Source organism: Rhamphochromis longiceps, linkage group LG14, assembly GCF_057381845.1.
Source record: "Rhamphochromis longiceps isolate RC_006_pf linkage group LG14, R_longiceps_female_GT1.1, whole genome shotgun sequence".
NCBI lineage: Eukaryota > Metazoa > Chordata > Actinopteri > Cichliformes > Cichlidae > Rhamphochromis > Rhamphochromis longiceps.
The window spans coordinates 5212090-5237141 of record NC_140570.1 but is presented as its reverse complement, the minus strand read 5'-3'; the positions used below and the strand labels follow the sequence as shown (position 1 = coordinate 5237141).

General features: G+C 40.1%; 1 protein-coding gene across 4 annotated transcripts in view; it reads left to right on the top strand.

Annotated features, from left to right (window-relative positions):
* nf1a (neurofibromin 1a) overlaps window positions 1–25052 on the top strand; it is a 134757-nt gene that overhangs the window by 27851 nt on the left and 81854 nt on the right. For 2 of the 4 annotated variants that reach the window (XM_085380820.1, XM_085380817.1), the window contains exons 5-24: window positions 3465–3571; window positions 3725–3792; window positions 3884–3959; window positions 4974–5131; window positions 5224–5397; window positions 7734–7862; window positions 7979–8053; window positions 8148–8279; window positions 8508–8645; window positions 8791–8904; window positions 9670–9749; window positions 11866–11989; window positions 12146–12392; window positions 13452–13525; window positions 13664–13747; window positions 14190–14591; window positions 16775–16914; window positions 19131–19253; window positions 19801–19884; window positions 20018–20134. In XM_085380820.1, the coding sequence (XP_085236946.1) occupies window positions 3465–3571; window positions 3725–3792; window positions 3884–3959; window positions 4974–5131; window positions 5224–5397; window positions 7734–7862; window positions 7979–8053; window positions 8148–8279; window positions 8508–8645; window positions 8791–8904; window positions 9670–9749; window positions 11866–11989; window positions 12146–12392; window positions 13452–13525; window positions 13664–13747; window positions 14190–14591; window positions 16775–16914; window positions 19131–19253; window positions 19801–19884; window positions 20018–20134 (2646 nt within the window). The remainder of the gene's footprint in view (window positions 1–3464; window positions 3572–3724; window positions 3793–3883; window positions 3960–4973; window positions 5132–5223; window positions 5398–7733; window positions 7863–7978; window positions 8054–8147; window positions 8280–8507; window positions 8646–8790; window positions 8905–9669; window positions 9750–11865; window positions 11990–12145; window positions 12393–13451; window positions 13526–13663; window positions 13748–14189; window positions 14592–16774; window positions 16915–19130; window positions 19254–19800; window positions 19885–20017; window positions 20135–25052) is intronic. The other 2 variants (XM_085380819.1, XM_085380818.1) reach the window with 2 other exon arrangements.

Sequence of the window (25052 nt, the reverse complement as noted above, 5' to 3'; positions counted from 1 at the left end):
TGTGAAACTAAACCCACCCAGCAATCTAATTATTGAGTTCTTAGCTTTTGCATCTGAACTATATAAAATCATACCATTTGTTATTCATCCTTATCAGAGAGGTTTAATTAAAGGTAAATAAATCTAAGACAACAACAGGGGGGAAAAAAGCCACGCACTTCCTCCAGGGCCAAAAAAACATGAACATGGAAAAGAATTAACTTTGTTCTTTTCAACCTCAAATTTCCTTACTTATTCCATCTAGTGTATCATGTTTTGAGCACATGTACTCTTCATTGTACAATGAAATACAGAGCGGTGCCATCTTATGTCACCTGTCAAAAGCCACATGACCACGACACACAGTAATAATATGCAATCAGAACCATGTTTTATGAAAGACGGTCGATAAATAAATCATCTACAAGTAATATATATTGGCTTGGTATAAGCCAGAAAAATCAGTGCCTCCACAAACCAAGCAACAAACAGAAGGGTATGCAGAATGTTGCAGGGAGTATCTAACAGGAAAATATTTGATACAGTTGGTTACACAGATATCAAACCTACTCACTCAAAGAACACAATAAGTAATGCACTCAACCGCTAGGGCCTGTATGCACACTCACCACGCAAGACTCCATTGCTGTAGAAAAAGAATGTTGAAGCGCATTTAGAATTTTCTTGAACAACATTTAGACAAGCTTGTGAAATACTGAGAGAACATAGTGTGATCAGATGAGACCAAAATTCTCTCTGAGCTCTTCTGTCAGCCCTTGGTATTTCTTGAGCTATTTGTTTTCCTTTCCTCTAATGTCGCTATCTGTCGCTACAGCCGTCTTCTTCTGCTTGTCCACCACTACCATGTCCCGATGGTTAGCCGTCACCAGTTTGTCTGTCTGTATCTCTTAAGTCACACATGATCTTAGCTTGGTCATGCTCAGCCGCGCTAGGGGGAATGTCCCAGTTTGACTTGTGGACTACCAGGCCATACACAGATATTCCTGTATACTATACTGTACACAGATGTTCCTTTTTTATGGGCCAGGACTCGCGATGGAAGACGCCAGAAAGGAAGCAGTCAGATTAACCTCCAGCTGAAACTCTGCATCATTTATCCACGATATCCAGTAAATCCACGGTAGGGCTAGCCTTCTTTTGGGCCACTCCACTGAAATAAAATGCTGAATCGCCAGAAGTATGACCCAGACTGACTCTGGTGCAGTAAGTCAGACCAGCTGTTTAAACCTAGTTGGTCTCAGTGGCAGCTTATTTGGGTGTGAAATACAGTAAACGAATGAAAGCTTCAGGATACTTTGATTGAATGTGCTGGGCTCATTTCCTTGTTTTGCTTCATGGGGATTGGAGAACCTGAGGTAGAGTTTTGATTGTGCAACTTTTTTTAGTAACAAAGAATGAACTGAAGATCTAATATGGAATCCACTCTGGTTTTTTGTCTTCACTTTTGTGAGTGAACTCAAGCAACTCCTTATTACTGATGTTATGGACTCCTTGTGGAATGAATTTACTGGTTAATGGCATTTTGTATTGTTTTTGTGGGTGAGTGTTGAACATATTTCTTGGTGTATAGGAAATTGCATTGGGTTTGTTTTCATTCACTGTTTAGGGTGTTGTCTTAAATGTACAAACATCCTTTGTGTGGTTAGCATTTTAAACTGAATCCATTTTTTTTTCTGGCTGGTACCTCAGAAAAAACTTACTCGTGAGTCTCCTTGGCTAAGCAAACTTACACTATATACAGACCTATTGGTATATGTTCTCAAGTCAAGATGTACTGGATTATAGTGCAGTGGAGGTCTGTGACTTTCATTATTTATTAAGATGATTTCTAAGTCAGTACACATAAGGGCATCATCTAAGTGTGTCTTGGTGTTTGGTTGGAACCAGATTGAAAGTTTAGTGAGTTGAAAGCTTTCTCTGCTGTGTCTTTTGTCTTTCTAATGGTTTAATGTAGTGCATGCATACTTTATTCAGAAAGTATTCAAAGCACTTGTTGCACATTCATGTCATGTTAAAAACTTTCTCCAAAATGGAATAAAGTCATTTTTCACCTCCCAATTTTATGCACAGTACTCCATGATAACAACGTGAAAAATGTTTGCTTGAAATTCTTGCACAAGTATTAAAAATAAAAAACAAAAATCTAACTTGTGCATAACTAATCACAGCCCTTGCCATGACATTCAAAATTGATCTCAGGTGCATCTTATTTCATCCTGTGGAGTCGACACACTACCATTTAGTGGCATAGGACCATGGCCTCAAATTTGGAGGTGCTAGATATCATTCCTACTGTTACAAACTTTGCTGTGAACCGCTCCAGTCCAAACTGGAGCACATGAAACCAACAGAACTACATCATCTGCAAAAAGCAAAGATTAAATTCTGAGGCCTTTTATCACCTGGCTATGGCTATCCCTCATATTCCCAAAACACCCCCCATAGGATACCCCGAAGGTTGCAGTTGAATGCTTTCTCCAACTCCACAAAACACATGTAGACTGGTTGCGTTCAATCTTCCACACCCCCTTGAATATCCTTGTGAGGATAAAGAGCTGATCTAGCGTTCCACCACCAGGACAGAAACCTCATTGTCCCTCCTGAATCCCAGGTTCAATAAATGGATGAACTCTCGTTTCCAGTACCCTGCCATAGGTCTGCCCAAAAGCTGAGGAGTGTTATCCCTCTATATTTGGAACACACACCCCCATCCCCATCTTAAAGATCGGACTGAATGCCTATCCAGGGGTGCAGCTGCAGAGGTGTGTCAGCCAAGACAACCGTGGCTTCGAGAAACTTGGGGTGAATCTCATCCACTCTAGAGGTCCTGCCACCAGAGAATTGTTCAACTACCTCAATAACCTTACCCCCAAGTCAATTGTCCGCCTCGTTCTTAACTCTGCTTCCTCTATGGAAGATGTGTCAGTGGGGTTGTGGAGGTCCTTGAACTATACTTTAGCCAAGATTCAGATTGGCAGGACCTCCGTCTTTGACTCTTCAGGGTCTGCTCTTGATGTTTCCTCCTGAGACTTGGGCCCGGCCACCAGGTCTCTCCTTCAAGCGCCCTCCTAAGACGTGGGTTCAGGGTGGGGGGCTGGTAACCTTATCCTGGGCAGGGTAAACTAGTCTGGATTTATCCGAGTCTTGATTTATTTCAAGACGTGGAGCATTTACAAATTATGGGATATGTGTCATGTATCACACATTTGCTGAATATAGTTGATAACTCATGACATTTTTATAGTTCTTTTTTAATATGATTATTATATCAAATTGAGTTTTACTGGCATAGGGTCCATTCCTATAATATTATAGGGTTATGCTGTAGTATGAATAATGAATATTCAGTTATTTGGTCAGCAGAGAGTACCTCTGATTTCCAGATTAATGTTTTAAGCTCTCTTTTCTTTATGCCTTGTTGTTTGTAACTGCTGAACAGCAGAATTCACTCCTTGTCTTTTCAGGCTTCAAGAGCTGACCGTCTGCTCAGAGGATAACGTTGATGTTCATGACATAGAGCTCATGCAGTACATCAATGTGGACTGCTCTAAGCTGAAGAGGCTGTTACAAGGTTCGTTTCTAATGCACTTACAGGTTTACATTTGGGGCTATACTATTTGTAAACAGACTACGGAATTATTAGAAGAATAAAATTAGTTTTTTATTGAGAAATTATGAAATAGAGATGTTAAAGAAAAAATTCTGTTTGGCTTTCTTCTCTTAGAAACTGTAATGAAGTTCAGAGCTCTAAAGAAGCCTGCCCAGCTTGCAGTCATCAGCAGTTTAGAGAAGGTAATTTTTTCTCTTTGTAAAAGTGCAAAATAATTTTAAGCATGATATCAGTGAATAATGCAAATGTGACACGTCTTTTTCTTTTTTTCAGGCATTTTGGAACTGGGTGGAGTGTTACCCAGATGAGTTCACCATGCTGTACCAGCGACCACAGTCAGATATGGCAGGTATGAAAAGAGTTAAATATAATATTAATATATAAGATGATGGAGAAGAAATAATTACCCCCATATCTGGGAAGTTATTTTGTTAGAACGGTTGATATGATTGTGTATTATTACAACTGTTTTTAGTAATAGTAATAATGAAACACACACACAGACAATATCAAACAGCTATCTTGTAGCAGCTGAGCTGATTTAGTCTGTTAGAGAAAAAGCTTCCATGCCTGCTTAGTAAGTGGTACAGAGCGTGTGCAGTGGTACTGTATGCATTGGCAGTGTTTGAATATACTGATGGCACATTTGATGTACTGTAGAAATGGTCTATTCTCTCCAGCGATATATGTTTAAAATAATCAGTAAGAACAATAAAAGTTTTTGAATGGCATTCTACAAGTGACATCACTACTACTGCTGGTTCAGCTGATGGTTGAATGGAAACAGTAACAACAGTAAAAGATGACAGGTCCCTTTGTAAGTAGTAGAAGTAGTTGAAGAGTAGTTCAATAGCCATCAAAAGATTCTTTTAATTTTCTAGATGTTTTTCTAATGTTCTACATCAGCGGTCCCCAACCCCCGGGCCTCGGACCGGTCCCGGTCCGTGAGTCGTTTGGTACCGGGCCGCGAGAGTTGAGGCTCAGGTGTGAAATGTATAGTTTTCAGGGTTTTTATCGGTTTTCAGCGTTATTTTGTTATCGTTTTTATCGTTAACTCTGTTTTCCTGGGTCTTTTCACGTGTGTTATGAATAAATTTTCTTTTTTTCGGTACCGGTACTAGTTTTATTTTGTTGTAATTAATCATCGACACCTTAAAGGCCGGTCCATGAAAATATTGTCGGGCATAAACTGGTCCGTGGCGCAAAAAAGGTTGGAGACCGCTGCTCTAGAATATATAAGTAATGAAAAATATTGTCAGCTGTACATGTTTTATTTCAAATTTAACATACATGATAGTGGCTTAAAAAAAATTGACTGGCAATGTTCCTGGCATTAAATGTGTGTATTTATGTCTTTGTACAGAAGCTGCAGAGAAGTTGTTTGACCTGGTGGACAGTTTTGCAGAGAGTACCAAGAGGAAGGCAGCAGTGTGGCCACTGCAGATAATCCTCCTCATACTCTGTCCAGAGATTACACACACAATCTCCAAAGACACAGTGGAAGAAAGCAAGGCTAACAAGGTGTGACAGAAGAACACACAGAGATAAAACAGAGTTTGATTCCAGTCACATTTTAATTACACACACACTTTTCTGTCATTTTGTATCTGCAGAAACTTTTTCTGGACAGTTTACGGAAAGCTTTAGCAGGGCAAGGTGGAAGCAAACAGCTGATGGAGAGTGCTGCCATTGCCTGTGTCAAACTTTGTAAAGCCTCTACTTACATCAACTGGGAAGATCATTCCACCATTTTCCTCCTGGTCCAGTCCATTGTCATGGATCTCAAGGTCTGACCACTTTCTGAAAAGCATTCATCCTGTTTGTTCAATCTTAGGTTGTGTTAATACTGTTTATTATTACATAGCGAATAGTAATGAATCTTTACACATCAAAGATGAACGCACACATCGTGCCTACATATTGGACATAAGTTATCACTCAAATATGTTTCTAAATGGGTGTACATATTTTGGGAAAAATAGTTTGAGCATCGAAACCAAACTGATTTTCTGAGATTTATTGAAAGAAAGTTCAAAACTTTGCAAAAGGATCAATATACAGAATTTGTACCAGCATTGACCAAAAGGCAAAATTATAGCAGCTTCTTTATAGCCATTGTCTGGATACAGTCTTTGTCTATTCAGTGGTTGGGAGGGAAATTCTCACCATCATGTAGGCACCAGCTAGATAATGAAGTGTGTCATGCCCTTGAGCAAAGTTTACAGTCAGTTGTTTTCCTGTCTTCATTCACTCCTTCTTTGTACAATAAAGTTATAATTACATATCAATAGTACATAGTGGTTTGATGAGGTAAAGTACATATTTTCCATCACATTTCAGTCTATTTGGTTATTTTTAATCAGACATTCTCAGCGAAAAATATCAGTAATAATACAAAGGAAAACCCTCCAAAAATATCAGATTCGCGCGTAGAGTTTAAGCGATTATGTTTTGCCAAGTCATGAGACTAGTCGCATCTATTTGCTCTCATACAGCTTTGAGTCGATGTCTAGAAGAATTAGTTAATCTTTCCTGTTTCTAATAAATGTAATTTATCCACTCTGTATTTTTGTTGTGAGACTTTAACACTTCTAGCATCCAAATAACATAAATATGTAAAATGACTTCACCTATCAAAATCTTAAATGGACAAAACCTTGATCTTAGAAAAAATGTGCAGAGCACCAGATTACTTCAAGTTTTAGTTCTTGCGGTTGCCCTTCAAAGTATTTAACAAAGTTGATCCTCTTCCTAATATTTAACTTGTTTTAAACGTGTCACTTGTCTGAGCATCCATGTAAAAGTTCAAACTACTTGCTGCTCAGGTTACTGGCGTATGCACAGTCTTATCTGTCTGATTTTAGAGTGTGATGAATCTTCAGATTTCTTTGCTGCTCAGTGGACAGCAGGCACAGCGCCTCGTCTCCTCGCCTCATGTCGAGCGTACTGAGTTCTCACTGTAACTCCCTCCAAGCTGAATAACGGACACATGGCATTCTTGATTTCTTCTGGCATTTAGTGGACACAGGTGCCACCAATGATGCGTTGAGAACTGTACAAAACAACATAAAATAATCAATTTTCATAGAGAATAAACAATAAAGCATGTTATTCAACATGAAAAAGACATTCACAATTTGACCTTTTACAGTTCTTAATTTAACCTTTACAAAATGTCAACACATTCTGTATTGCACATGACTAACATAAACTCGACAGATCTGTCACAAATAAACATCTTGTTTTCATACCAACACATAGAATACAAATTGCATACCCCGACTGCTGCTGACGGCAGCCACAAAAAAAGGCTTATGTAGGCATAGATGTACTACCTGCAGTTTTTATACCAGTTCATCAGAAGCAGGAATAACAGCAGTTTGTTTGAGTCTCCACTCACATGCATACAGCGGTGGATCTGAGTCACATTTAACCATCTGCAACATTCTGTTCACTGGTGTTTTATTTTATGTTCCCCTGACATGATGACACTCGGTTAGTTTACATGTCAAATCTTAACCCTGCAAGTTGACAGGACAGCATGATAACAGAAATGCATGTTTGAAAGATCCAAATAAAAGATCAGTGCCTTCATATTGCAAGCATTTTACACTTGTATTAACCACCAAGTTTATTGACGGATCACTGATTGGTGGCACTGAAACGGATGAACTCGGTATTTGTTAGTAAGCGTGTTTCACACTGATGAACTATATGACTATGATTACGAGTGTAAGCTGGTCTTCATTGGCTGTCTGTGTGTGTGTTAGTAGGCAGGTTAATGCATTGTGTGTGTGTCTTATTTTCATCTCTGTTGCGATGCTGAGGACAGTTCCCCTTCTCAGCCTTTGCTCCAAGTCAGTTGGCTTTTACTGTTTTTCAGGACAATCCTTAAACAATCATTATGCAGATCGGACTTTAAAGAACATCCAAAGGCTTTGAAAGATATTACTTCATTCATTATTATTACATATGTTATACATATTATACGTTTTGTATATAACAGTATTTGTAACTGCTGTAACTGGTCCCTTTATTATATTTATCTATAAGGACGTTGTGATGAAGTTTGTCTTTGTAGAAATGTGCTTGTGAATGACATCAAGTGACTGTGTTTCATCAGGCTCTGCTGTTCAACCCAGCCAAACCCTTCTGGAGGGGAACGGGCAGTCAGAATGCTGATGTGGAGCTCATGATGGATTGCTTTGTGTCCTGTTTCCGCATTAACCCTCACAACAACCAGCACTTTAAGGTAGACAGGAAAAAAGTGATATTCATATTCTTGTATGCCATGTTAACCTTTGTTTGAAGGTGCATGACATGAGAAGTTTCCTGTAAATCTCGGGGTGCTTCCTCTTTGTCTTATAGGTCTGCCTGGCCTCGTCATCCCCTTCCACCTTTCACTTTGTCCTGGTCAACTCGTTACATAGAATAATCAACAATGTAAGTTTGCATAGGCTCATACATCAGTGGTCCTGCAACAGTTTGAAGTGTTCTGTGACTTACTTGTCATCTCTTGTCCTGTGTTTTATTTCAGTCCCACCTGGACTGGTGGCCTAAGATTGATGCAGTATACTGCCACTCTGGAGAGCTTCGCTTCATGTTCTCAGACACCCTCAACCGTGTAACCCAAGGCACTGGCACACATGCCCCCCTACGCATGACTCCGGTGAGAAGGCATAAGGATATTGTAAACTGTTTTACTTATTTAAACAAACTTGTCTGAAGGTCAGAGAAAGCATGCCTCAACTAAACATGGCAAAAGACAAACTGTACTATTACAATAAAGAGTCAACTCTGCAATATAATTATACATGTATATAATTACACTTGGCTACTAGTTACTGCTATATTGTCTTTTCTCTCTCTCTGCCTCTCTCTCTGCTGCCTGCTACAGAGTCTAACATTTATTGGAAAGAAAACCACCAGCCTTAAGTTCAAAGAGAAAGCCACAGATTTGGACACTCGAAGTTACAAGTGCCTCCTCCTTGCTCTGGTTAAACTCATCCATGCCGACCCCAAACTCATGTTGCATGTGAGTCCCTCTACATTTATGTTGGACTGTCTTATCAGCTAGAAACAACTGATATTTTTCTTTGTTTAAACTGGTACAAAAATATCTTTCGACTTCAATATTTTGCAAGTATGCTCATATTTTTGTTTGTGTCGTTGTGTATCAGAATCCAGTGAAACAAGCTCCAGAGATGCAGAGCAGCACAGCAGAGCTCATCACTGGCCTTGTGCAGCTGGTGCCGCTAACCAACAGTACCCAGCTCTCACAAGAAGCCATGGAGGTCAGAGTCCAATGCTCAATGCTCGGTGCACTTCCTACAGATATTTAAAATGAAAAGCAGGAATAAAAGGGAAAAAACTCCTTTCCGTTTTACACATGTGAATGTTCACATGACTAATAACATCCAGCTATTAGCCAGTCAGTAGGCTGAGCAGGACTTTGCTATCCCTAATACCATTCGGCTCTCTCTCTCTAAAGTCTGTTGTCTTGCTGTTAGACAGACACCAACTTCATAGTTGTTGACTGTAGTTGGCCGTGGTGCTCTTGTTCTGCGGGGATTTGCTGAGCTGCAGAACAAGGACTCCAACTACAACTCCATTCAAAGATTGTAGAGGTGGAATCCATCTGTGGGAGCAAGAATTCACTAGAGACAACTGATTATTGCTGTTGTCTCCTATTTCAATTTAAGAAAGTGTTTTATATGTTCTGTGGAAAACACAAACAAATAAAACAGGAAAAAACAATGAAAGAGCTAGTTGAACTTATATGATCACACAGCTCAAGCTATTTATTCAGCTTAAGGCTAAAGAACAATTTCAAAAATACTTTTTTCTGAAAGTTCTGACCCAAAGTGATGATATCTCTTGAGGTTTGTCTCAAATTTTACACAGTCTCACGGTCTCTGGAATTGTGGTAAATTTCTTATGCAAGTTATTATAATAGAGATAGGAACTGATCTTTTTATTTTTGATTGTTAATCTTTACCTCTTCCTGGTTCTTTCTCTTAAGTCTAAAATCTCCTTCCTCTTGCTCTTTTGATTTCCAGGCTTTGTTAGTTCTGCACCAACCAGAGAACATAGAGCTGTGGAATCCTGATGCCCCCATAGAGACATTTTGGGACATTAGGTACAACAGTCTTATCTTTCATGAAGAAGCTAGAGATCTTAAATTTGATCATTCCCATCAAGACTCAGCAATGTCCCAAAGGGTTGTGACTCATTTTCTTGCCTTTTAGTGAATTTGTTTTTATTTCATAACACAAACAATATTACATCCATCCGCTGAATATGTTTTAGAAGATATTTTGACATTGAAGCCAGGAACTTCTTGGACATTATTATGTCTAGTCTATGCTGGGGCATAGAGTATAAAACAAAGTAGAGTCCCAATAAAAAGTTTGAGACCACTTGAAAAATTGCAAAAAAAAATCATATTTTGCATGGTTGAATGATAAAAAGGTTCCAAGTCGAACTTGAACATGCAACAAGAGGAAATGGGAGTGAGACAAAACATTTTTTTGAGCGTGCAAAGCTTAAACTGAAACAGCTGATCAAAGGTTTTGCAAAAATGTGGATTCATTGTCATCTTCTGTCCAGTAGTCACACTGTCATGAGGTTCTGATGGCAAAGGCAAAGAAGCTTTCCCTTTTTGAACGTGGTCGGGTTGTTGAACTGCATAAGCAGGGTCTCTCGCAACACACCATCGCTGCTGAGGTGGGACGCAGCAAAACAGTAATTTAGGATTTCTTAAATGAATCCTGATGGTTATGGAACAAAAAAGTCAAGTGGAAGACCCCCAAAAATTTCACCAGCACTGAGCGAGAGGGTCTGTCAAGACACTGGATGATCCTCAACCCAAATTAAGGCTGTTACTGGTGCTGAAGGCAGCCCCACAATCAGCAGATGGCATCTAAGACTGAAGGGCTTCAAAAACAAAAAACGTCTCCTTAAACGCCACAGAACTGACCTGTTGGACTTTGCAAGAGAGCACCAAACATGGGACATTGGAAGGTGGAAGAAAGTTTTATTCTCTGATGTGAAAATTTTTTTACTTCGATGGTCCTGATTGTTTCCAATGTTACTGGCATGACAAGCAGATCCCACCTGAGCTGCTTTCTACCCACCACAGTGGAGGGGGCAGCACAAGAGGTACAGGGTCGTCAAACGGCCGCTGGCTATGTCCAGATGTTGCAGAGAACATCCCTCATGACTGAGGGCCCAGGTCTGTGTGGTAACAACTACAGTACACAATGCCCACAGGACAAGGGACTTCTTCCAGGACAATACCATCACTCTTTTGGACCATCCTGCATGTTCCCCCAATCTACAATGCAACTGAGAACCTTTGGGGATAGCTGGCAAGGGAAGTTTACAAAAATGGACAACAGTTCCAGACAGTAGATTCCCTTCGTGCACCCGTCTTCACCACTTGGAGAAATGTTCCCACCTACCTCATGTAAATGTTTGCATCAAGGATTCCTGCAACAAAATTTGCAGTGATCAACAATAACGGTGGAGCTATTCATTACCGAGTTCATGTTTGGAATTTTGATTTCTGATTTGGGGGGTCTACAGGGTTTTTTAGAGGTGTGGTCCTAAACCTTTCATCAGCTTGTAAAACGGCCTGTTTCAGTTGAAGTCTTGTTTGCAATAAATTGCATGCTCCAAAAAATGCTTTGTCTCACTCCCATTTCTTCTTGTTGGATTTTGAAGCTCTACTTGGAATCTTGTTCAGATCCAACCATGCAACAAATGATTTTTTTGCTATTTTTCAAGTGGTCTAAAACTTTTGATTGGGACTCTATAGCCCCTTTTAATCTTTTTAGAACTGGTGAATTAAGTCAGGACAGCTTAAATGAAAATATTACAGGTAATGAGATATGATGATGATCCGTCACAGTATGACCCTAAATGCATTGAGTTGCTTTCATGTGATTGGATGATTAGATATTTGTGCTAATAAGCAGTTCAGCAGGTATAACTAATAAATTGAGTGTACACAAGTAGGTTGGACTCAGTATGTTCGTTGGAACTTTTCCTCAAAAATGACCATTTAGTACTTATTTATATATGAAGTCGACAGTTTCAGATACTGTTAATGGAATTAATGGAAAATAATGGAAAGATGTGCATTTCTGAAAGGTGCTTTTATGTTGTTATAGTGTAAAAAAAGCAGCACATACTCAGTTGATGTTATAAACATTGAAATTTACAGGACCGCTTGTTTATGTTCTTCTTTTCAGTTCACAGGTGCTCTTCCTAATTTGCCGCAAACTTATCGGTCAGCTAATTGTTAATGGGACAGAGGTTCTGAAATGGCTGAGGGAGATTCTCATCTGCAGGAACAAGTTTTTGCTCAAAAACAAGGTGCAGCCCCATTTATTTACGCACATTACTCTGGTGTATGCCCCAGTGATCAGTCTAGTCCTTGCGAGATGTGTTTCATTGGCTTAGAACCAGGAAGGGTGATGATGTGATGTCCCACAAGGTGGGTATAATCAGGATGTTACTTGCTATTTTCAGGAGTGTGCCACCATGGGTGGTGGCATCCCCATCTGTCGGCAGGCACAGACAAAGCTAGAGGTGTGCCTCTACATGTTCTTGTGGAGCCCAGACACCGAAGCTGTTCTGGTGGCCATGTCTTGTTTTCGCCACCTGTGTGAGGAAGCTGATATCCGCAGTGCTGCTGACGAGGTGCCCGTTCAGACAATCCTGCCCAACTATATGACTTTCAGTGAACTGGCATCTGTCAGCAACATGATGGGAACGGGTAAGTATGTTGCCTGTACCTTAGCTAGAAGTAATCCTCCAGTTTGGCTTCATGCCATCTAATGAATCTTTTCACATGAATAAATTGTAAATGATTTTGCTTTGATGCACAAAACAAACAAAAAAATAAACGGAAAACACGTTTTGATGCATGCTCAATCAAGCAAAATACAAAGTGTGTCCTCAGCAGCCAGTGTGTGTCAGACAATTCACTCAAGCCGAGAAAAGCATCCAAATAGGATTCACATAAATATTAAACCAAAAAGTTTCATATTTAGAATCATCATTTGATTTTGAGTTCAGTTCTTATGTAATTTGGCATACCTTTTTAGACCTACCACTTCATCTATCCTCCACTTGTTCAGTTTCTTTACATTTTTGTAAGAACAATCTGCACACATTCTAATTTTTAATCTCTGTGAGAATCACCTTTGTGATGTGAAAATTCAGTTTTTGTAGTTAGCAAACTGTGTTATCTTTGCTATTTTTAAATAAAGAACAAATTTTATGACAGGCTGCAAGTAGTAAAGTGCCTAAAGATAATAGAAAAATGTTTTTGGCTAAGTTGTCTGCTGAGTTATGTGGCTTTTTTTCATCCTTGGTTGTTCTATGCGTCAGTGTTATATGGCTTAACAAACAAAAAGAAAACAAACAACAAAAGAAAAACATTCCAGTGAAAACACTCAGATATAAGTGGACTGAAATCAGCAAAAAAAGCAGTCAGTGTCTAAAGAAAGTCATTGAAAGACCTTACAAAATCCTGGAGAACTATTGCTGAGGACCACTCAAAAGAACCCTCTTATTTCTTGGAAGTAAAATATCAAGAAATGAAATTGGTGCAAGACTCTTGCACAGTACTGTATCGCAATATGACATCATTTATCAAAAACTAAGCCAAAATGCAAAAGCAGGGTCTAAACAATAGGCACACACTGTGATTTAGTAGTTTTTTAGATCCTGCTTTACTAGGAATATCTAGATGTCATTGTTTTCTGTTTATATTGTCTGTAGATCCCAAAATAGAAGTCTTTAAATGAAGGCTTTGTTCTTAATTCCATAGGCCGCTCCACCTTGCAGAAGAGGGTGATGGCTTTGTTGAGGAGGATAGAGCATCCTACGCCAGGAAATATTGAAGTAACATTCAATTTACATTCATTTTCAGGGCTACTGATGTGCTTTTTGTTATTTTTGTAATCACCCTTCCCTGGTGACTTCTTGGTTGATTTATACAATAGCTTCAGATCTCAAATTTACAATTTGTTAATGTTGTAGGCTTGGGAGGACACATACGCTAAATGGGACCAGGCCACCAAACAGATTCTCAACTTTCCCAAAAACAAGGCAGATGATGGACAGGTAAGGTATAGGGAAATGTGAAGTTACCGTCTCTATGTATCACATCTTTGCTGGGAGTACCAGACTTAGTTTTACCTGAAAGCACAAAATACTAAGATAAAATATAAGAGCACTGCTAGTGAGGCAGTAGCAGAGGACACCAGTTTTTAGCAGGTATGGATTATTTACCAGCTCTGAATTCTACCTGATTGCAAGTCCACTATTGTGTTATATTCAGTCATCTTTAGAAGCTTATTTATTTTGGAAACTGAATTATAATCCTAAACATTACAATCATTAAAACAGTCTCAAAGAATTCTGATTAGTCAAACTAAGATTTGGTGACCTGTTTGTTGCTGTTGATGTGAATTTTTGTTTTGAGACAATGCAATATGAACAGAGATATTACTGAATGCAGACTTGTAACAAATAGCTTACCTGGTGTTGTGCCACTGGGCCTCAGTGTCTTTGTATCCCCCTGCAGCAGGAGTGGATCAACATGACAGGATTTCTGTGTGCTCTGGGCGGTGTGTGCCTCCAGCAGCGCAGCACCCCAGGCCCACCCACATACAGTCCACCTATGGGTTCCATGACCGAGCGTAAACACTCCATGATCTCTATGGGCCCTTGTGAGGTGTCCAACCTCATGACCTCCTCTTGCTCTTCGGCCTCGAGTGAGACACCTGTGAGCCGCTTCCTGGACCGGCTGCTGGCTCTGCTGGTTTGTGGCCACGACAGGGTGGGCCTCCATGTTCGCACCAATGTTAAGGATCTCCTTGGATTGGAGCTCAGTCCAGCTCTGTATCCCATGCTGTTCAACAAGCTCAAGAACAGCATTGGCAAGTTCTTTGACACTCAGGGTCCGGTGAGTTCGTATTAAAGAGAAATAAATGTTAAAAATTAGCCATTTTCTTAGGAAGTAAAAATGTGTCAAATAGTGGAGAAAAATTAGAAATGTGGTTGTGTAATAGGCCCTTGTTTTAATAGCAGTCGTTTTTTTAATTGAGCTTTAGAAAGCCTCCTGTATAACCTCATCCAATTTTCAAAAATCTTTATGCCATCCAGTGACACGAGGACGTAGCATAATTTGTTATTCAGGACCTTCTTTTTCAATTTTAGGACAGAAGCAGTAAAAGCCTATGAAATCACCTCAGTACACATAAACTGTATTGTTGGAAAATTGTGGATAAAGTTTTAAAAGTAAAAACAACTACAGATACAGCCACTTAAAACTGCCGCCTCATCAGTGACAGCACCACGTTGGAATCCTGACCGATTGCTGGCTAATGTTGAGCCTTGTTATTAAATATGTATATTAATATGTTTGCAGCCAAAAAATTACAGGTTGTGCACGAACAGGTCAGACAGAAAGTGATGCTTGCATTCTGTGATTATTGCTGACTTGTGTTTCTGAACATGACAGCGTAAAATTATTATTGTAGGGTCTTGTATGTTTTGTTATATAAACTACAAAATCGAAACTTAAACTAATTCAGATTGTGCAACAATATGTATGTGTGTGTTTCAGCCAGAAATATGTGGATGATTAATAAAACACTGCTGTAGGAGTGAACCACAAAGCTCTGGCACTGTGCGTAAAACCATTGGTAATTCTCACCATTTACACTTTCCAAATAAATTACGTCATAGCGGTAACGATCACAGTCCTGCCTGCTTACTCAAGGTGTCTGCCACTAATCTTAGTAAATCGCCTTTGTGATTTGCAATATAATACTCTGGTTCAAAAATTTTGCGCTGTGAAAGGGACACTCCAAGTCCAACGACTGATACATGTCCTGCAAAGTATCCAACCTGTAGTATTTATGCAGGTCTGGATCTTTGAGAAAGCTTGTGTGCAAGAATACTATTATTATTTAGTTATAGGTGGAAAATCTGCATGTGCTAACAGGTCGCAAAGAATCGCGTTATTAGCGTTCAACCTGGTCTTAATGAGCGACTATACAAATGTAAGAATTAGAAGAAATTTAAAGAATAAATCAAAGTATTTAGTTTCAACCTTACACGGAAAAGTGAAGAATGTACTCATATTTCAAACAGAGGTCTGAAGAAGTATCAGCCCAGCAAACAATAGGCTGGGATCTTTGAGGAAGCTTGTGTGCAAGAATATTATTTTTTGTATTCAATTTTCCTTTAAATTGTAACTATTTTATTAGATTAGCTTGAATTGGATGAATGAAAAACTGTTAACTGAAAATAGTTTGGGGGATTTGTAGTATGAAATGTCTGAATGCTGAAAATGAAGTTTTATCAATTTCTTTTAGATTTTAATCGGTGAAGAGGTTTACAGCAAAAGCTATCAAAAGAATGTAAAATTCCATTAAATTCAGTTTTATAGCATGAAATCAAAACACTTGCCTTAATGCGCTTTATATTATAACATAAAGGCCCTACAATAATACTGAGAAAATCATCTATGACTAACTATCCAAAGTGTGTGGGTTTTTTATTTTTTCTTTCCCCTAACAAAGCGACATCCCTTGGTGCCACTATGCAATTGAGTGAAAGGGACGTGTTTATAGCGGAAAGTATACGCCCCAAGGACGAAAGGGAGACTCTCAGCGACTGACTTTCAGCTGACAGTTGACTGTCGGCTCATCTCTGGCTGAAAGCAGCAGTTTTGAGTGGCTGTATCTGTAATTTGCAGAAAAATGTTCTTTATCAGTCTTAAATGGATTAATATTACTTTTTAATTATATATATTCATAATATTTAAAAGAATCATCATTACCTTGCTTGAGGAGAGTTTAACATGGTTAACTGTCAATAACGCTGGAGTTTTGGTTAAATGGCTGGTTTTGGCCCAAAAAAATCCCCAAATTTTCTTCTGGCAAGGACTCAAAAACAAATCTGGATTAAATTGTCAGATTTTTCTTAAACAATTCTTTGTTTTGGTTCATCACACTGCAGCTTTGATAAAATTCAGTCCTTTATCAAAAGTCACCAAGTGTGTTTGTTGTTTTGTTTCTTTAACACTGTGTACAGTAACAATGTTACTGACATTTACGTTGTGGCTTTCCGTTTTTTCAGGTTCCCATCAACGACACTAACACACAGTTTGTGGAGCAGACCATAGCCATCATGAAGAACCTGTTAGATAACCACTCAGAGGGCAGCTCTGAACACCTGGGACAAGCCAGCATTGAGACCATGATGCTCAACCTAGTAAGGTAATCACAGCAAAATATGAAATTAAAACATTGTGCGGTGATGGAAATTACAAAGCATAAAACACCACAACAAACTAAATCTAAATTGATGTTCTTTTTGGCATTAAAAATGTGAAAATAAATGTCATAACATCTGGACATAGTTGTTCCTTTTAGCAGAATAACTTCTAGTAGAGTTTCTTCATCATTTAGCAGAATGGTCCAGCCTTCTCTCATGGATCATTCCATCTCACAGTGGCATGTAGAACATTTTCTGCTTAACCATCTCCACTTTGCATTAAAAGAGTATGGTCAAAAGTTTGAACATATTTAGTAGAGGTGGGAATCACCAGACACCCCACGATACGATATGATCACAATACTTAACTCGCGATGTGATATATTCTGATTTATCACATTTTTTCTACTGCAGATTCTGCCCATAAAGGTAAACTTTATCAATATTCATTTTATCTAATAACAAAGTCCTCAGGCTTCTTCAGTCTCCAGTAACTGAACAAGTCACTTGCATGAGTGATGAAACGTTTCTCTCACTGAAAACGCCATGTCCAGATGAACACAATCAACTTTTGGAGACTGTATGTTTAATTAAATTATAAATTCTTTGATATTTTGTGTACCTGTCCAGGACCTGCAGATGAGAATTAAATACTAGCAAAATCTAGGATAAGGCACCTTTTTACCTCATAAACTAAATGGGTGAATGTGGTTTACAGGTACAGCCACTCATGTTTGCTGCTAACAGCCATATGTCAACCGGTTGTCAGCTGATCGGAGTACCCCCCTCCTTCTCCTGGGACATATCTACTTTCCACTATAAACACACCCCTTTGACTTGAATTATTACCTGTAAAAGATTTTATGAGAAATCTTGTAGTCACCGAAACTATTCCCATATTGGGGGGTTGCTGCTTGCCTGTAGAAGGAAGGCTTTTATTTCACGATCATTAATAAGTGATGATTGTTTCAATGAAATACAGATAAAGCACGGCAGCTGAACAACAAGCATTAAAATGTAAAAAGCTTAACTCCCTTATTTTAATGTCATAAAATTCAGGAAAATTCAAAGAAGAAGATTGTTTGTATCACAGTGTTCTGTCAGTACTTTCTGTCAGTGATTTCTGCAGGACTACTATGTGCGTCTGTTAAAATCACAGTTGGACATAGAGAGGATATTTGGGCTGGGGTTTGGAATTCATTGGCCTTTGGTGGGAGGGGTCAGAGAGCTGTTTGAATAATCGCCTAATGTGTTACAAGTAGTGATTTATCAGAGATGTACAGAGCAGAAGGGTTTAAAACAAAAAACGCAGTTACACCAGCCAATTTACTGCATTTTAAAATTATGCAATCCATACATTATTAGTAAAACTACTATTTTGTGCCCCTCTCCTACAGAATCTTTTTACTGACCCTATTAATCACCCCAATTGTTTAGAACAAAGTGCCACAAATTTCTGGCAGAAAAACGCAGGCACATACACACATTTTGAGTGCTCTATGGCAGCTTGTTTAAATTGCATTAATTGCTGGGTGTTGCACAATCCAGCAAGTGCTTAATTCACATTTCAGTTTTGATTTTGACCATAGACAGCAAGCATCACTGTCTGTCTTCTGTCTTGCGTGTTTGGTATGCACAACCTCTTTTTTATTTGGTGCAAGCAAACATTTATGTTGGTATTTTATAGAAAGGCTTAAAGTAATGGTTCTGTTATAAGTATTTAAAAGGTAAATGAATGCACACTCCTCCCCCTGCTGGATATGCAAGACATTACAACTGGTTTTCCTAAATGCCACTTATGGGTGTTCCTACTCATGGTTGCATGGTCCATGTCACAGGCAAGATATATCATTACTGCTAAGAATCGGCTAAGCATCCATCATCGTCCTGTTAGGGACCAGGTGACCATTTTAAGTGGCTGTATATACTGTGAGGGGCGAGTAAGACTAGAAGGAAAAACTATATAAATCCAGTACATTTAACCCTTTTAGGGTTTTCCATCAGAGTATGTCGACTTTATCAATAGGCGCTGTTTTAAACAGGATCAAATGTTTGCTTATCCAAATGTGTTTAAAAAGTGAATAATGTCAGTGAGAGAGATTTTGTTTTTTCAAAGTGAATGGAATTATGATTTTATTTGTCTCTGAAGCTTTTGGAAACTGTAATGAAAATCACAGAATATGCTCTGAGCTACACAGAACTGTGCTCTATCCCTTAGGTATGTGCGTATTTTGGGTAATGTAGTCCATGCGATCCAGATCAAAACCAAGCTGTGCCAGCTGGTCGAGGTGATGATGGAGAGACGAGATGACCTGTCCTTCTGCCAGGAGATGAAGTTCAGGTCAGTAGAACCAGCTACCAGTTAGGACACTGTTTGCTTGCACATCACTGAGGAAAAACACATCTTCTACTTTTTATACCAGCTGCTTGCACTTACTGACTTAATGCATTTTAACTGAAGAACACATCCTATTCACTTAGATTTTCTTCTTCCACTTATTCGATTCAGAGTTGGATGGGGGGGGGGTTTGAAGCTTTTCCCAGCTGTCACAGGGCAAAAGGCAGGGTACACTCTGGACAGGTCCCCAGGTATCACTGAGAGACAGACGACCATTGACGCTTACTTTGACACGTTTGGCCAATTTAGACTCGCAAATTAACATAACCCTTTGAATATCTTCTGACTGTTTGGGGAAGCTAGACTACCCGAGAGAAGATGCAGACTTCACACAGAAAGGTCCCAGGTGGCCAATGGGTTTGAAACAAGCACCGTCCATCACCAAGCTGCGACGCAATAGTGCAGCCCGCTGCCCCTCCGCTTGTTATTTACATAGAAATGTATTGCCCCTTTGGACATAATGGAATTTTTCACTCATGGTGTTTTGTAGGAACAAGATGGTGGAATATCTGACAGACTGGGTAATGGGAACCTCCAACCAAGCTGCTGATGATGACATCAAGTGCCTGACAAGGTGCATCTCTGTTAAATATATGCTATAAAACCATTGTATTGTCAGGAAATGATGAACTCCCTTCTCATTGTTTTCATATTTGTCTGTGTGTCTGTTTGTGTGCATGCATGCATGTGTAATGTGCGATGCTAAGGGACCTGGACCAAGCCAGTATGGAGGCTGTAGTATCACTGTTAGCTGGTCTTCCTTTGCAGCCAGAGGAGGGAGATGGAGTAGAGCTGATGGAGGCCAAATCTCAGCTCTTCTTGAAGTAAGAACACATCAACATTTTACCTTTTCTGTGGCATAAAAGACAGTACTTGATCATTAATTCATCTCAACAGTAGCTCACAATCATCAGAAATTTTATGTTTGAATGCTGATGCTCTCACAGCCACAAGTACTATGTACAGCCTCGCTCTGCAATAAGTGCAATGCATCATGGCCAAAGACAGAGGAAGAGGAAATTGATTAGGGGCAATGTTTAAGGATGTGAGATGGTGTTTTAGAGATGAAGAGAGTGTCAGACAGGATCATGTATGTGAGACTGGACACTCAGGGGAAGGAGAAAAGGACTTGTATCAGTTGGCTAGCCAAAGAGATTGAGCGGGAAAGGACGTACACCCTGTTATGCTGGGCAGACACTGTGCGATTTTTGGCCCATTTTGAGCCGATTTTTGAGTCGTGCGACCGTTTTGGCGATTGGCCCGATTTTGGCCTTCATCGTGCATCGTGTAGTATACGTGGGGTAACGAGAAGCTATTAACACCTCACGACCAGCTCCCGATCATCAATCGCTTGGTCGTGAGGGTGTCACCGCAGTTTCTCACACTGCGCACGCGCAAACACAAATGTCAGGGAAAAAGACGGAGCAGTACGGCAGTGCAGCGTGTGATCTGGACACAAGCGATGGAGGCACAACTTGTAGAACTTTGGAAAGCTCATCCGAGCCTTTTCGATGTGGCCTCACAAAATGATCACGACCACAACAACCGTGAAAATAGTTGGATCTACACTGCTGCTCAATCACAGCTGCCTGATCAATGTTTTTCATTAGCAATTTAGCAAAGTTGATGGTGGTGGTGTGTCTGTGTGAGTGAAAGCCAGAGGGAGAGCAAGCGACATTATTTCTGTTATAACCTTCGTTTTATGGACGCACAGTGTGAGCACTCAGGTCGCATCAGAGCATCAGGCCGTATAGTGTGAGACCCTGCATCGTTCGCAGGTCATCGCACAGTGTCTGCCCAGCATTAAGGTGATTAGAGATTGAGATGGAAACGTACTAACAAATGAAGAGAGTGCGCTGAGAAAGTGAGAGATATAATTTATGAATGGAAAAATGAGACCGATCAGTAGGGCTGGGCCATATCATACCATTTTTTGGTAGAGCATGCAAGTGGGCCGTCGTTATTACTAAACCGATTTTATTTGGAACACGGCGCTCAAAAATCTGTCAAAAAATGTTTTAGTACAACTTTGCTAAGCTACGAAGCCGCACCGCTTCATGGATTGTCGGAGCGTTACGGCTACCGTAGTCAGGAGCCTCGCGGAGTGATACGTATTGTGCTTCAACAGAATATTACCGTATTGTGTGTGTATAACCTCTTTTTAAGTCTGAGCAAAGCTGCTTAGAGAGACTGGGATCAGAGGACAGGCGCAACGGCAGGCTAATGGAGAACTAGCTAACACTGCTGAGAGGACCAGTCACTGGCTATGGTTAAAAAGGGCTGACATCACTTGGGCAGCTAAGGCAGTCAGCTAACCACGATACACATGCCCACGATTGATCGACCCGTGATGGGCCTGCCTCAACAGGGGTCGTCAAAAGGGTAAAACTTAACATTAGAGGTTTTGCTGGTTGACTGATAAGGCTGTCTTAGGGCCTCCTGGGGATTATGCAGTTAACATCATTGTTACGTCCCCACGATGAAGGTCTAGGGGTGTGTGGGGGGACTGGTAACATATGGGTCCGGAACAGAATGAAAGGAGAACAGACAGAGGTGTCTAGTAAATAAAATAGTTTTTATTATAGATGAGCTTAACATAAAGAGCCGACAACGCCATTTTACCAATAACACTTGGAAAAAGAAAAAGGTCGCAACAACAAAGAACAGAACAACCAAACAAAAAACTCCACAGCATGAGGAGGCACTTCCAGGGGCCCACAAGCCCACACGACTCACATGTAGCAGCTACACTGCTTCCACAACTCCCCACTATAGGATCTCTCCCGACACCTTCGACACACAATGTGGGAACACCAGAGGAAAAACCACCCTCCTACATCCAGTTCATCCCCAGCTTATATGACCTCAGAGAGGTGATTGCTGACTGGGCCCAGGTGGTAAATGAGGCTAATGAGTAGGGCTGGGTATCGTCACTGATTTCTAGAATCGATTCAATTCCGATTCACAAGGTCCCGAATCGATTTGATCCACGATTCGATTTAATTCGATTCGATTCGATTCGATTTAAATCTGGGAAATTTTGACAGTCAGAAATAATTCAGATCAGTACATTTACATATTTTTGTATCAATAAAAAGGAAGCTGACACACGCAAGACTTTATCAAAGGTGTGAGCATCACAGCAGAGGCCTTTGTGTCAAAGTAGCTGAAGATAAAACACAGAAAAAGATGAAGGTGGTTTTCCTGGCCTGGGATTTATAAAAATATTCTGCAGTACATCAAAAACGAAAGAAAACCATTAATCAACACATGAACATTACCTCTGAAGTTACAGTGGTTTTAGTAGAGATTTAGCATTTTGCATTTTGCATAATTTTAAAAAGTTTAAATTTGTTCAGTATTGAAGAGCAGAAATGAGGTTTTCTTTTCGGAAGAATGTAAAAGGGAAAAAAAACAGCGGCCGACAGCGCTGTAAACAACGGTAGACTTGTGCGTAACAAGCAAGCGAATAATGAAGAAAACAGATTTTTAGACGGGAAACTGTTCTTGAAGTACAGAGAGAGAGAGAGAGAGAGCGAGCTGTGCATCGCCGTGGAAGCAAAACAGCAAAAGTCAGAGTGAATTCATGACGATGTTTATGTGAAGCGTAGTTTGGATCTTCTTTTGCTGCTGGTTCGGTCAATATTGTTTGGAGAGACATCAAACTAACAGCTTTAGAATCAGCGCATAAAGGGCGTGAACACAAAGCGCGGACCCGCCGACAGATCAGAATCAGCGAGCTGTCGGCTTTCAGCCCCGATCGTGAGAAAGGCGACATCTCACTGATTCTGATCCGCGGGTCGCGCTGTGTGTTTAAGTCTACAGGGAGTGCAGAATTATTAGGCAAGTTGTATTTTTGAGGAATAATTTTATTATTGAACAACAACCATGTTCTCAATGAACCCAAAAAACTCATTAATATCAAAGCTGAATGTTTGTGGAAGTAGTTTTTAGTTTGTTTTTAGTTTTAGCTATTTTAGGGGGATATCTGTGTGTGCAGGTGACTATTACTGTGCATAATTATTAGGCAACTTAACAAAAAACAAATACAGTGGGGCAAAAAAGTATTTAGTCAGCCACCGATTGTGCAAGTTCCCCCACTTAAAATGATGACAGAGGTCAGTAATTTGCACCAGAGGTACACTTCAACTGTGAGAGACGGAATGTGAAAAAAAAAAATCCATGAATCCACATGGTAGGATTTGTAAAGAATTTATTCGTAAATTAGGGTGGAAAATAAGTATTTGGTCACCTCAAACAAGGAAAATCTCTGGCTCTCACAGACCTGTAACGTCTTCTGTAAGAAGCTTTTCTGTCCCCCACTCGTTACCTGTATGAATGGCACCTGTTTGAACTCATCATCTGTATAAAAGACACCTGTCCACAGCCTCAAACAGTCAGACTCCAAACTCCGCCATGGCCAAGACCAAAGAGCTTTCGAAGGACACCAGGAAAAGTATTGTAGACCTGCACCAGACTGGGAAGAATGAATCTACAATAGGCAAGCAGCTTGGTGTGAAAAAATCAACTGGGAGCAATCATCAGAAAATGGAAGACATACAAGACCACTGATAATCTCCCTCGATCTGGGGCTCCACGCAAGATCTCATCCCGTGGGGTCAAAATGATCATGAGAACGGTGAGCAAAGATCCCAGAACCACACGGGGGGACCTGGTGAATGACCTGCAGAGAGCTGGGACCAAAGTAACAAAGGTCACCATCAGTAACACACTACAACGGCAGGGAATCAAATCCCGCAGTGCCAGACGTGTTCCGCTGCTGAAGCCAGTGCATGTCCAGGCCCGTCTGAAGTTTGCCAGAGAGCACATGGATGATACAGCAGAGGATTGGGAGAATGTCATGTGGTCAGATGAAACCAAAGTAGAACTTTTTGGTATAAACTCAACTCGTCGTGTTTGGAGGAAGAAGAATACTGAGTTGCATCCCAAGAACACCATACCTACTGTGAAGCATGGGGGTGGAAACATCATGCTATGGGGCTGTTTTTCTGCCAAGGGGACAGGACGACTGATCCGTGTTAAGGACAGAATGAATGGGGCCATGTATCGTGAGATTTTGAGCCAAAACCTCCTTCCATCAGTGAGAACTTTGAAGATGAAATGAGGCTGGGTCTTCCAACATGACAATGATCCAAAACACACCGCCCGAGCAACAAAGGAGTGGCTCCGTAAGAAGCATTTGAAAGTCCTGGAGTGGCCTAGCCAGTCTCCAGACCTCAACCCCATAGAAAATCTGTGGCGGGAGTTGAAAGTCCGTGTTGCTCGGCGACAGCCCCAAAACATCACTGCTCTCGAGAAGATCTGCATGGAGGAATGGGCCAAAATACCAGCTACTGTGTGTGCAAACCTGGTAAAGACCTATAGTAAACGTTTGACCTCTGTTATTGCCAACAAAGGTTATGTTACAAAGCATTGAGTTGTATTTTTGTTATTGACCAAATACTTATTTTCCACCCTGATTTACGAATAAATTCTTTACAAATCCTACCATGTGGATTCATGGATTTTTTTTTTCACATTCTGTCTCTCACAGTTGAAGTGTACCTCTGGTGCAAATTACTGACCTCTGTCATCATTTTAGGTGGGGGAACTTGCACAATCCGTGGCTGACTAAATACTTTTTTGCCCCACTGTATATACCCATTTCAATGATTTATTTTTACCAGTGAAACCAATATAACATCTCCACATTCACAAATATACATTTCTGACATTCAAAAA